At 36.7% G+C, this 13,379-nt stretch overlaps 1 protein-coding gene across 1 annotated transcript; it reads left to right on the forward strand.

Annotated features, from left to right (window-relative positions):
• Nucleotides 1-694: 694 nt before the first annotated feature.
• prrt1 (proline-rich transmembrane protein 1) lies at nt 695-13,107 on the forward strand. The gene is made up of 4 exons (XM_059349891.1): nt 695-1,161; nt 5,644-5,981; nt 8,702-8,893; nt 11,373-13,107. Exons 1-4 carry the CDS (start codon nt 1,143-1,145, stop codon nt 11,547-11,549), a joined length of 726 nt encoding a protein of 241 aa, XP_059205874.1. The 5' UTR covers nt 695-1,142; the 3' UTR covers nt 11,550-13,107.
• The last annotated feature ends 272 nt before the right edge of the window (nt 13,108-13,379 follow it).

The following is a 13,379-nucleotide window of genomic DNA, read 5'->3' on the forward strand; positions in this document are numbered from 1 at the left end:
ACACAGGAGTCTATGGCAGTCTGCAAATGGGTTCTTTCAGATTCTTTAATTTGAATTGTCATATATTGATTTATTTTTGTATTTTTTATAATAGGCTTAATAGTATTTATATGTGTTAAAAATCTTGTAAATGATCTTCATTTTGTCGTCCAAAATCCAAACATATTAAATGAAATAGGATATAAAACAGAGACATTAAAGGAAATCTAATTTTGTGTAATTTAAGAGACTGAAAACAGCAATGCTAACACTTTTGCATGGAAATGTAAACAATTAATCAATATTCAAAGTAGTTATCTATTATTTTTCTGTCAATGACTAAAATTAATTAGTCGACTCATTGTTGCAGCTCTAAAAATGTTTGGTTGCAAAGTCTCACAAATAATAGCCCTATTCAAGTTATTTTGTTTTAAATATATAATAATTAATAGAATATGTAAAAATCTGACAAATCTATGACTGTATATTAGAAATAAACAAGTTTTGCAGATTGCAAATATGCTTAGTTCTAACATATTTCTTTTATGTTATAAATGTATAAAAAAAAATAGGGTAAATCAAATAACTTTAGGGGAGATTTATGAGGGGGTTCCTGGTATATTTTCTTTCTTTTGAGGGCTGAACTTGTGCTCTAAACTTCTCCTCGAGGTAAAATATGCCATCTGAGGACAGCGTGCATGCGAGAGGGAAAACAAGCTGAGGTGTCCAAATGTCACGCAGGGAAATGAACGCATGTCTCTTTATATTGAGCTGTGATGGGATGCTCCTGCACTGTGCATGTGCAGTTTCGCAGTCCGGGCTGTCGCTTTAAGACAACGATAGCTTTGTGTCTGATTAATTCAATGTACGGCGACGCGTTAGTGGAGAAACCTTATTAGACTGCCAGCCGCACAGAGAGACAGCGGAGAGGAGGAGAGCTGTGCAGGCTGCAGGGAGAATTAGCTTTAGTTTAATAATAATATAAATAAATAAATAAAAACACTTGAAGTTATTATTGCAATAAAACCGTGGGTGTTTTTAAGATGAAGACATCTTGAGGATGGGTTGTTTGGAGTAAAAGTCTGCATCATCGGCAACCAAAAGGAGGGATTTTTTTCCACCAGCAGCTTGGAGTAAAAATACATCAGAGAAGCTCGGAAGGCATGTCGTCTGAAAAACACGGTGAGCTCTTTTTAATTACCTCTAAATGTGGCCTATTTGATAATTAGCAGCCCTAATTGAGCCACTTCTGCCTTAACCCCCTTCATTGAGACGTGAGAATGTGGTTATTTTTAATCATTTTTTGTGTCGCGGATACATACCAGGCTGCTGAGATGTCTCTTTTTCTAGCTCTCCCTCTTTATTGTCAGCATCTCCATCCGCTATTTGTCTGCACAGCGCTGTTTCTATAGGGTGATGCACCGCTGTGTGGGTGCAGCCTGGGGACAAAAAAAGGCACCACAGGGCCTCATAATAAACCCATGGTGCCTAATAGAGAGTTTATAATGACACTTTGTGTGATTGTACTTGTATCTGAAGTAGATTGTTTCATTTATTTTCGCCAATTTGCTTAAAAAATGACTTTTAAATGATATCTATATACACATCTATAGGCTAGTTTGCAGTTTATTATGAGGTTATTATGCTTTTCTTCCCTTTTCTCTGTCTCATTGTCATCATTACGCACAGGCCTACGTACATCTCTCCTGACTATAGAGTGTGGGTGTCCTCTGCGCGTGCACGCCGTCACATGCACGTGTTTAACAACCTTAATTAATAGTAATCTTAAACGTCTGATGGTGCACTGGAACAAAAAAACAATGTCTAATCTTTCCAGCTTTTTCTTCCACCACCTTGCACCAGCTTATGAAGCATCTTAACAATAAAGAGGTCATAAATAAAACGCATAAAGTTGCCATTGTACAGTACAGTAAAGGGCAGACTGTGTAGGAGGCTGCAGACTGCTGTAAACCTGATTGTGTCTCCTGCGTTAATCAAGCCTGAGTGGCCCCATAATCCATCACTGATGCTAATAAAAGAACAACAGGCCTTTACAGTTATTCATGAGGATGCAGGGCATTTAAATGCAGAAGGGAGAGAATGATTTTTGTCCATGCACAATTCAGAAAACTCAGTGTTGTGTGTTTGAAATGATATTCTTTCATGGTTGCACCTGCAATAACAGATGAAAACCTCCTGCATTTGTTCCTAGTATCCCCCAAAGGAGTAAATAGAAAGCATTAGTAGCCTGTTTATCAGTGATGGAGGAAGTATTCTGATGCTTTTCTGAAGTAAAAGTACTAATACCACACTTGGAAAATACTTTGTTACAAGTAAATGTGCAAAGACGTTAGTTAAACAACTTTATATGATATTATGGGTTAGTGCAGTGGTGGAAACAGCATCTTATGAATGTGTAACAGGAGATTAAGTGGACGGGGTGTCTCTCTGGGATCAGTGCTGGGCTCACGTTAAAATAGAAAATAGATGTTAAAAGAAATTTCGTTTTCTCCTGTGTAACTGTGGGAGCCTCCATAAGATAAGATGATATGGAACTGTATTAATCCTACAGGAAGTACTTGTGCCAAGTTTCTCCAAAAGTACATGAAAATACCGTAAAATTAGAATAACATACTGTAATAAAAAAGTAAAGTAAGAATAACATACAGTTAAATAAAAATAAAATACAGTAAAATATGAAATTATATACAGTAAAATAAGAATTAAATACAATAAAATAATAATAAAATATAGTAAAATATGAATAACATACGGTAAAATAAGAATGAAATACAATAAAATAAGAATTAAATACAATAAAATAAGAATTAAATATAGTAAAATATGGATAACATACAGTAAAATAAGAATAAAATACAATAAAATAAGAATTAAATACAATAAAATAAGAATGAAATACAGTAAAATAAGAATGAAATACAGTAAAATAAAATACAGTAAAAACATGATTAACATACGGTAAAATATGAATTAAATACAATAAAACAAGAATAAAATATAGTAAAATATGAATAACATAAGGTAAAATAAGAAATAAATACAATAAAATAGAATAAAATATAGTAAAATATGAATAGCATACAGTAAAATGGGAATAAAATACAGTAAAATAAGAATAAAATATAGTAAAATATGAATAACATACAGTAAATAAGAATTAAATACAATAAGATAAGAATAAAATATTGTAGAATAAGAATAACATACAGTAAAATAATAGTACAATCAGATAAGTGAATAAAAATGTGAATAACAGAAATACATCAATACTAACAAAAATAATTGCACATAAGAAGTAATATTGCCATAATATATGTGTATAGGGAAGATGCTCTGAGTCATCAGAAATCTCTTTGTCTTTGTCAAGTCTCTTTGAACTAACTTAAAAACATTCTTTAAAGAAAAACTATAGAAGTAAAATCAGAAACAAAAATGTACTTCAAACACAATCATTTTAATATGAAAAATGACTGAAAGAATTCTAATAGTTCTCTCAATCAACTAAATAATAACTTCAGCTGCACCAACAGGCCTTTTTATTGTTGGGTAGTTTAGTTTATAACAAATACCATATTTTACACTGTGTTCAGTGTTTTGCACACTGCCTCACTGTGATTGAGTAAAAACAATCTTCGCTGCTATTAGCTGCTCTTGTGTACAACAAATTTAAATGTCAGACTTTCTATTTAGTTTAAATGAACACAGTAGTTTTAATTAAAGTCAATGTTTTTAATTCAGCTGGTAAGCTCTACAATACTCACAACTTAAACTTTGATTGGAAACTGCTAATGTGTAACCATGGTGGAAGAAGAACTGAGAACTTTAAGAAATAGTCATAAAACCACAGTATAGAAATGTTAATTTACAAGGAGAAAATAGGAAATAATACATCATAATGTTTTAGTTGATTATATTTTGTGTTATAAATCTGAATCTTCAAAGTTGACATAAAGTTCTGCTACTGATTATTACATTATGGCTTGAATTGGGTCAATTTGAACTATTATTCCACTTTTTAGGATATAAAGAAAGAGATGATTTCAAGTGAAGCTCAACATCATTAACCTGCTCCTGTTGTTCATATGCAAAAAGCAAAAGTTAAGTTACCCTAAAAACATATAAATGTGTCATTTGAATTTGATGAATGACACATTCAACGACACTGTGAATAGTTTCAGCCTTGATCCATCCGCCCGTTTAATCATTTCATTCATCATTTCAGCTGTTTCTCCCACACAGAACTAAAACTTATTAAAAAGAAGCCGATGTTTGGGACATTTTGCTGTCTCATGTTTACAATTCACCAACTTATCAATTTTTTTATTTGGCAGAAAGATAATTGTCTAATAAGTTAATTTTTAAAGTAATTTTGTCATGCAAAAAATTATATTATCAGTCCACTACATGGTGCCCTAAGATTATATATAGCTTAATTTAATTTCAAGTTGCATTGTTTAAAATACCTGTACAACAGCAGTAAGCACATTTTCTGCTTGATAATCCCATTTTACAAAAAAAAAAATGAGGCGAGATTAACAGACTAAGAACTTCACCCTATTAGATCAAAGAGATGTTGACATAGTTTCTTTTGGGGACATTATGCAGTTAAAAAAATGTAATTGATTACAATTTATTGCAATATGATATCACAATACCTGGTATATTACAATGTGTTTAAAATAAAAAATATGGTATTGTATGGTGAGGTTGCTAATCATGAGTTGCAGATCAATTTTTTTGCCTGTAAATCCACCACTCCATCTTCCTCCTCGACAGATTTTGGATTCCTTTATAAGGAGACACACCGACATGTGTTTAGTCTCTCGTGTTTGCCAAGCTGCTCGTCACGTCACATCGTGCCCCTTTAAAGGTGTCCCTTCCCTCATGCTCGCTCCTTTCCCCTCTCGTCTGTTTCTGGTCCACTTCCCGCTTGTGACAGAGTCGGGCACTGTTATGTAAAGCTGGTCCCCGAGCACAAGTCGTCATCCCTCATCACTCTGCCGCTCCGCTCTCCTCCTGCTCTCCTTCCTCTGTCCCATCAAATCCTCCCTCACCTCCGTCTATCTCCATCTTCTCCTCCTCGTCCCTCCTCATGTCCCTGTCAAACTGGATTACCGTTTTCCTCGGCCGCTTCCCCGCTGCGAAAACACGACACCCTGTCAGTCACTTTCAATGTTAAACAAACACAAAGGCAGCAGAGGTGCGAGCGTGAAATGTTCAAAAAGCAGGAGGAGGCCTCTCAAGGACCACCAGATGAAGTTCTGAGTCTGAGAAAAAAACACATTTCTAATAAACATCGTTTACGGAGGAGAGAAAAACGTCTTTCTTCTCCGCAGGTGAAAATGTCAATCACTGTCATCATTAGCACACAGACTACACAGGCTGTCTGTCTCTGTGCATGCTCTTTGAAGTCTTGCTGAGGGGCTGTGTAATTGTTTCTCGCCCTCCTCGGCGGTGAGATAAGACATATTACATCCAACATGCGGACAAACGTGTAACAGAGCTCGAGTTAGATAACATGCCCTCACTCTTACATCTGTTTCTGTTATTGTTCTTCCTCTGCTTTTTCTATTTGTGATTCCTCTCCTACCTGCGCTGTTCTCATCTTCTCTCTTCTCCCTCTTCTTCTTCTTTTTCTCTCAGGTCTCGATGATTCTGGCCGTCAGACCATGCAGCCTCCTCCGTACCTCCCCGGCCCGCAAGACCCAAACGTGCCCCAACACCCCAACATGCAGCCTGCGCCGGGTACCCAGCCCAACTACCCTCCTCCGCCTCCTCCTCCGGGCTCTGAGGGATATCTCCAGGAAACCCAGTTCCACTGTGCTCCGATGGGACCGCAGGGGGCCCCGCAGGGCTACACGGTCCAGACCCAGGGCCCCGGAGGCACCATGCCTCACCCCCCTGTAGGATACCTCCACCCGGGCTACCCGCTCCAGCTGCAGCCCTGCACAGCTTACGTACCCGTCTACCCCATGGCCTCGGTGAGTCACAGATATGCTTTTTAAGATTTCTGATGTCAGGCTGCTGAAGATTTACTCTTTGGTAAATATACTTTTATGCAATTCTATCCACCTCATATCAGTTTTTATTTCCAAACCTTCAAATACAGACAGGCATTATCATTATTAAACATATAAATCTGAGCAGCGTATTTAAAAAGTGAGCAGAGGAAGAATAAATGAATAAATAAAATAATTTAAATTATAAATATATATAATTAATTAAAGTAATTCAAATAATCTTTAAGGGGGTCTATCAATAAATAATGCAAGTTGTTCAGAGCGTCTGAAGGCATTCCTGTTTTTAAAGGTTTTTTAAGGATTGAAAGAGTTATTTTTAAATGCTACAAAACTTAAAGCAACTTTTTAAAATTTTAATGTATTATTTTTGCTAACCTCTGCAGACAACCATTTGTATATATAATTAAAATAATTTGATCATCTTTAAGGGATTAATCAATAAATAGTTCTAATTATAATGCCACAAAACTTGAAGCAACTTTTGAATATTTAAGTGTATTAATTTATGATGAGTTCTTGCAGATAAGCATATATATAAATATATATTTTTAAAAAGCATAAATATATATAACTAATTAAAATAAATGAGTCATCTTTAAGTCAATAAATAATGCAAATACAAAAATGTTATTTTTAAATGCCACAAAACTTCAAGCAGCTTTAAAAAATTTAAAGGAAGCCATAATTAAAACATTCTTTCTCTCTCTCTCTCTCTCTCCTCTATTATTTATCTGATATCTCCAAATGTATGATAATTTTGCATACTTTCGCAGAGAAAGCATGCAATGATGCATGCACATAGGTGATATGAAGCTACTGAAAGGTGATCAAATGAAACCGACCGTTACCTAGATTAAATTTACAGATTTCTCTGGGTTAAAGGATTCTGGTCCTCTGCTACGAAGCCAGTTAAACATACCCAGGGTATCTTTTTGTTATCTGGCTTTACTTAGCCTAACAGGCACAGTTTGGTTAAGTGTTACAATGATGCTGGTTATCAACTCACTAAATTAACCCAGGGTTCCCTAATCTAGTTACGAGCAAGTTCACACAGAGCAAACTATAATATTAGATAAACACAATTTAAACACATAATCCAGGCTAAAAGCAGCTCAGTTACAGCTGATAAATGCAGGATGGAGAGCTGGCAGAAAAAAACGCTGACTGTGTGAAGGCATACATTAATATCTGTATGAACTGAACAAAGATGTAAGTGCAGACTCAGGTTCAAGAGCACGTAAAAGACGGGAAAAATCTGAAAAAGCTTGTTGCTAAGATGTATTCTTAAGGGGTGTATAACAATTTCAGCCTTATTCTTTCGGCTGCAACCCTCGGTGGTGTAAAACTGATTCTGGAGCAAATAAAAATGAAATATAACAAACATAACATAGCAGTAACGAGGCTCACTTTAGTGCAGCAAGTACAAGGCTCTGTTGTAGGATGATATCGATATAAAAACATAATGGCTTTGACATACAAAGAGTCTGCTGGACTGGTAATGCACTAGTCCAATGTGTGTAAATAGGACAGAGAATCCAGGGTTAACCCCTAAAGATACCTCAATAACTGCAAGTCCTGCTTTGTCGTAGCAGGCCCACCACTCAAAACGATTTAAATGAGACCATGTGAGGTGTCTTAGTGTCCACAAACCTCAAAATCCTGACTTCACATTCTTTTCCTGTCATCTCTGTTGGCTTTCCAATAAAGGCATAAAAATCCCCAAACAACAATGAAATGAAAAAATGAGAAGGGAACATCAGTCATCAGCTGCAACCTGAGAAGAGCAGATGTGAGGAGGCATTATTTTGTTTCTCTGCAGCAGCTTTGATTGAATGTTTCCCATCCATTGACTTTTAAGACACAACTCAAGACAAACATGATATCAGTCACCTTGGTAACTCTTTGTGGTTTTAGCATTTTACAATCTTTTTTTTAAATGAATTGATTAGCACCACATTTTATTTCATTTCTGTGTTAGTCTTGTGCACATATTAAGACACTACCTTGTATTTATCCTTTGCCATTTATTGTTGTTTTTGTCGATCTTACTTTACTTGCTATGAACTTCACTTGATTAGCTTTGAAGAACATTAGATCAATAATAGGTGTCTTTTTGTGCCTTTTCCCCCCTTTATTTATTTATTTATTCATTCATTCTGCACAGTATTTTTGAAATATAGCTGCACATGTTTACACAGCAGATAAAACCGTCCACAGCACTCCCTGAAGTGAACTGAAAGTGGTGACATTAGACCCCAAAATGTGACTGTGAGTCATTAAACTACTGAAAGTGCTTTTGTGCGACCACAAGTCTCACCAGCAAGTGCACCGAACTGTAAACTAAGAGCCGAGCTTTAATCCTCTCCACCTCACCAATCTCATTTGATAGAAAAAAAATATGAGTTACCCTTTTTTTTATTGAAATTGAGTGTTATCAAAAGCAAAACCTGCACTGTATCTTCGCTACAAACTCAGAAATTCATCATAAGGTTTTTTTGACATTTCCTGCCACGCTGCTGATAAAACTTGCACAACTGTTTAATGCATCAGAGACTCATGCAGCTGTCGTCCTCTCTGACTGCGTCACCTTGTTCCTGTGTCTTTTGAGCAGAAAATGCTTTGTAAGCTGCTCTAAGCTCTCAGAGCACTTACTCTCTGTCTTCTCCTCTCCCTCTGTTCAGGGTCAGCCCTACATGCCGGCCGCGGGAGGCCACCCAGCGATCCCACCGGGCCAGATTCATCCCATGCAAATGCCACCCAGCATCACCCTAATGGACCGCCGGCCGCCACACGACTACCTGCCCATCGCCGTGCTCACCACCGTCTGCTGCTTCTGGCCAACAGGCATCATTGCCATCATCAAAGCCGTGCAGGTTAATCGCACTTCATCATATCTTTTCATCTCTGAGGTTCATTAGCATAATGTCGCCTCACTGGGGAGACTTTGTAATGTAAATGCATCCTGGAGTCATTTTACCCTTCATTTTATTTTCAGAGATATACTTGACTCTCAGAAACACTGTGATAAAAAAATGTTATCGTGTGCAGAAAAGTAAAATACTATAACTCACACATATTTTAGTCACATTTTGGGGCTCAGGGGATGGTTATGATGTTCTATTTAATGCTTTACAATTTTGTTTATAGCACCCAGAGGATAAATTCTACTGACTTGAGGTTGACATTTGTGCTTTTAAGTGAAATATCGTGACAACTTTAGGATTTCACATTAGAAATAGTCATTTTCTCCACATGATGAATCTCTAATAACTTCGAAGGTTCCTTAAATTTTCCGAAATCACCTTCAAAATTGATTTTTTTCCAAATACACAAAGGATGGAAGAGATCAGCCTCAGCTGTATTTTATGCTTAGTGATAATTAAAAAAACATGTTTACACACTAAACTAAGATGGAGAACATATTAAACATTATGCCTCAAGAGAAATCAATATATATTAGCATGTTGATGTTAGAGTTTAGCTCAAAGCCTGAGCTGCAAGCATTATCGTAGACTCTTGACACTAGGCTGCATGTTTAAATTATTATTGTACCCATAATGATGTTAAAACAGGTGATTTTTCACACAAATCAAAAAAAAACTTGATTATTTTGTATGTTTGTATTTTAATTCAAAAGTTTGATTCAGCTAAGTTCTGCAAGAACAAAATTTAAGTTTTTTCCTTTGTGCACAATTTGTTAATTGCACATCAATATATTTTTGCGAAATGTTCTGTTTATCTTGAGTTCTTTCACACAGAATGTGAATATTATGTGGAAAAAAAGGATTGTACATTCTTCCACAACAAGGTCGAATTTTCTAAGCTTTCGCAGCACGAATAAAGACATTCATGTTGCTTTGTTTACTTACGAGGATAAAAAAGCAACAATTTGGAGGCTCTGCCATCCGAACCAAGACCTAATTATTCCTTTCAGCCATGACAATTCTCTGCATAACTGTTTACCAGAGGAAACTCAAATCCACTAAGAGCAACAATTAAATGCAGAAAGACTAGCAGACGCTGCTCTGGGTCAATACGATCCTGGTAATTTGTCTTCTGTCTGCACAAATCTGTTTAAACCTTTTTACTTTGCTGACAGTAAAAGTAGTTTTAATGCAGAATATTCACATTTTATTGGTGTTTTTCCATCAAGCCCTCGGTATGTAAAGGCCTTAACAGTGACCATATATATGCAGTATATTTATTTTTTTTATTTAAGTGCTAGAAAATGTACAATTCAAGACAGAGAAAACATCAACAAATAAGGTTGGAATAACAAAAAAGAAACCAATGGAAGAATTTATGGAACACCACAATCTTAACAATAATCAATATACCAGAGTCTTTTATAAACAAACAAAGGAATAGCAAAAAAACAATGAGACACATAAATAAAGAGCATACAAATAAAAAAACAAAGTAGGATACATTAAAATAGCAAATATTTAGATACTGATGAGCACATTTTTTCACGTTTAAGGTTCAAATTCATCATATTCTTCAAGGACTCTGCAAAATCACAAATAAAAAAATAGAAAGTAGGAGTACAACCTTTCCACCTGCAAAAATGAATATGATATTTAGCCAAGATAATGATAAGATTTATTGTATCACATTATATAACATTTGCATCCAAATTGTCCCATATACGCAAGTCGTATACCAGGTCCACTACAAATGTTCTGTGTTTTCCAATACTTTTGAATGATGCACAGTCAGAAAAAAATGGAAACTGCCACTGCATATCCCAGGATTTATACAACACACTTAAAGGGAACTTATCTCGGGTCAGTGCACCGCCATTACACCCACTCTCGGCGATGCCATCTATACGACCTCTGCATTAAAAGGCCCAGTTTGCTCTTTTTCAACCCTTTTACTGAAACCATTTAACACACAGGTTAAGTTGAGCGTGCTGTTAGACATGTAAAGATTCAGTCTGGTGGCTCTCATACCTCATGATGCCTGTTGTTTGCCTCTGTAACGGCAGACAGCGCTGACCAACATGCACACAACAGACCACGTTACGTAACGCCACCATTGTCAGTGCAACGGGATAGAATGGATTTTTTCCTCTGGGCCCGCTCAGCTGGCTTTGAGTTAAGTTGAGCTGACAAGGCATGGACCCACCGGTCTGAGCTGTATATGTTGTGATGGTGTGTTAATGTTGTGTGGAGTGGCCTCTTTCTGCACATTCAGGCTCTGCTGCAGTGAAATCGATCCATTCATGGTGTGTGTTTTAGACTCTTTCCTGCTCCCACTCGTGCATCTTCTCGTTACATAACATATTTTTCTAATTTCTCCTCTCTCTATCTCCCACACACCCATCCCCTCCCTTCCCGCATCACTTAGGTGCGCACGGCGATAGCCAGAGGGGACATGGTGACGGCGGAAATAGCCTCCCGCGAGGCACGCAACTTCTCCTTCATCAGCCTGGCTGTTGGCATCGCCTCCATTGTGCTGTGCACCATCCTCACCGTGGTAGTCATCATCGCCTCGCAGCACCACGATGACGACTGGGAGCCATAACTCCACGCACGCAGTGTCAGACAGATGGGAAATCATGGCATAAATTAGCTAGCTAACTACTCTCAATCGTTTGGAGGAAATAAGAGCACTGCACACAAACTGCTACTGCATTGCCGGCCCCTCTGTGTGCAGCTGCACACACCTAACACACACCGACGACCAAAAACAACCAATCACAACACCAAATACAAGCAGCTGTCAAATGAGGCCCCGTATTGCTGTTAGCACAGCGACCGCTTAATATTTACACTCAGATACAAGCTGCAAGAGGGAAACAAAGCTCCCTGTATTAACAATTCATTTGACGCTGATTAATTCATACGGATGATGCCGTTTAGACAAGAGGATAGGTCACTGTGTGGTTCAGTTTAAATATTCCAACAGCTAAATCTACTAAATGGGCCCACACTGAGTTATTTTAAGCGTAGAATAATGCACATTTTAGTCTCTAAAAGTACAAGTATACATGTTTTTCTTCTTTTAAAAACAAAAAAAGTGCCATGATGAAACAGTGTTGATTTACAGAGTAGTTTTTTTGCCGACACACTCAGATAAAAGAGTGTCAAAGTGATTGAAAGTGTTAGAGGCGGGGATCAATACACATTTAACACACCAAATGGAGACTGGACTGACAGAGTGTCTAACCAAACAAGAGTATTTATTTGAGAATTGTATGTTACATGGATGAGATGATACATAACTTATGAATTATGTCTGTTGATTTATTTAAAATCTGTTATTTATTAATTTATTCAATATCTACCCATCGATCGACTTTGTCTGCTATAATTTACAGTATATCACTAGTTTGTTGCAGCTATCTGACACTTTGAAATTGGCTTAAATTTGATATCTGATGACGATGCACTTTGTAGTAACCAGACGCAGCTGCTTACCTTCATAGTTCTTATAGTGCATGATAAATATAAATTTAAGATGATAGTGCAATACTAGCTTGTCTCCCGGCTGTTGGCGGGAATATTTCCTAAAAATGTCTACAAGTGTGTGGTACAGTATTTTTCAAACAAGCTACTGTGAAAACAAGAAAAAGGAGACAATTTAGATGATAAGTATTTGAATCTTAGGTTTGCAAATATTGTTTTTGCAAGTATTAAGTGAGTGTTTTGGCCTATTTTGTGTTGCACATCTTTTAGCTATTTAATCTCTCAGACACTGTGTGTTAGTGCAACGTTAGATTTATGAGGCAACATAACCCTGCATGTCATCCTCAGTTTGTTTCCATTCGTCTCAAATATCGAGGCTATAGATGTGCGGCTGTGAGCTCCTACAATGTTGTTTCACTGTTGTAACGCTATCAGTCAGGGTTCATTTCATACACGAGTATGGTCTCCATAATGTAGCAGCAGGTGTGCTGTTGTTTATAAGAGCCGACGTGGCTGTAACGTTACTGTATGAATTATTAATATGAGGTCTCTGGGGTTATGGGAGGAACTGAAAATGAATGTTTCCAATAGGAGAGAGAGAAAATAATAATGCCTATACTGTATTGTAGCACTTTCCGCTCTATGAAATCTATCCTCCGGTCTCTTTCCTCTCTCTGTTTGTCTTTCTCCTGTCCACATGAGTTATTGGACCTATTAATATTTCCCTTCTGCTTCCCCTCTTTCTCCTCTGTTGGTCCTTTTGATGATGCTATTTTTAAAAGAATTATAAAGAGATATTAAAAAAGTATGTTTGCTGACAATGAACACAAATAGAGACAGTATAAATACAGTTTATTCTGTAGTTTATCTATAATTGTTTTTATTATGATTATTATTATTGGCATTGCATTTGATTATCACTCATGTATAATATTAAGTACATCTG

This window comes from Centropristis striata, chromosome 14 (assembly GCF_030273125.1).
Source record: "Centropristis striata isolate RG_2023a ecotype Rhode Island chromosome 14, C.striata_1.0, whole genome shotgun sequence".
In the NCBI taxonomy this organism is placed as follows: Eukaryota; Metazoa; Chordata; class Actinopteri; order Perciformes; family Serranidae; genus Centropristis; species Centropristis striata.

Coding starts and splice junctions, on each gene's coding strand:
- prrt1 (XM_059349891.1), top strand. Junction 5,982..8,701: donor CCGTCTACCCCATGGCCTCG/GTGAGTCACAGA, acceptor CCCTCTGTTCAG/GGTCAGCCCTACATGCCGGC. Junction 8,894..11,372: donor CCATCATCAAAGCCGTGCAG/GTTAATCGCACT, acceptor CGCATCACTTAG/GTGCGCACGGCGATAGCCAG.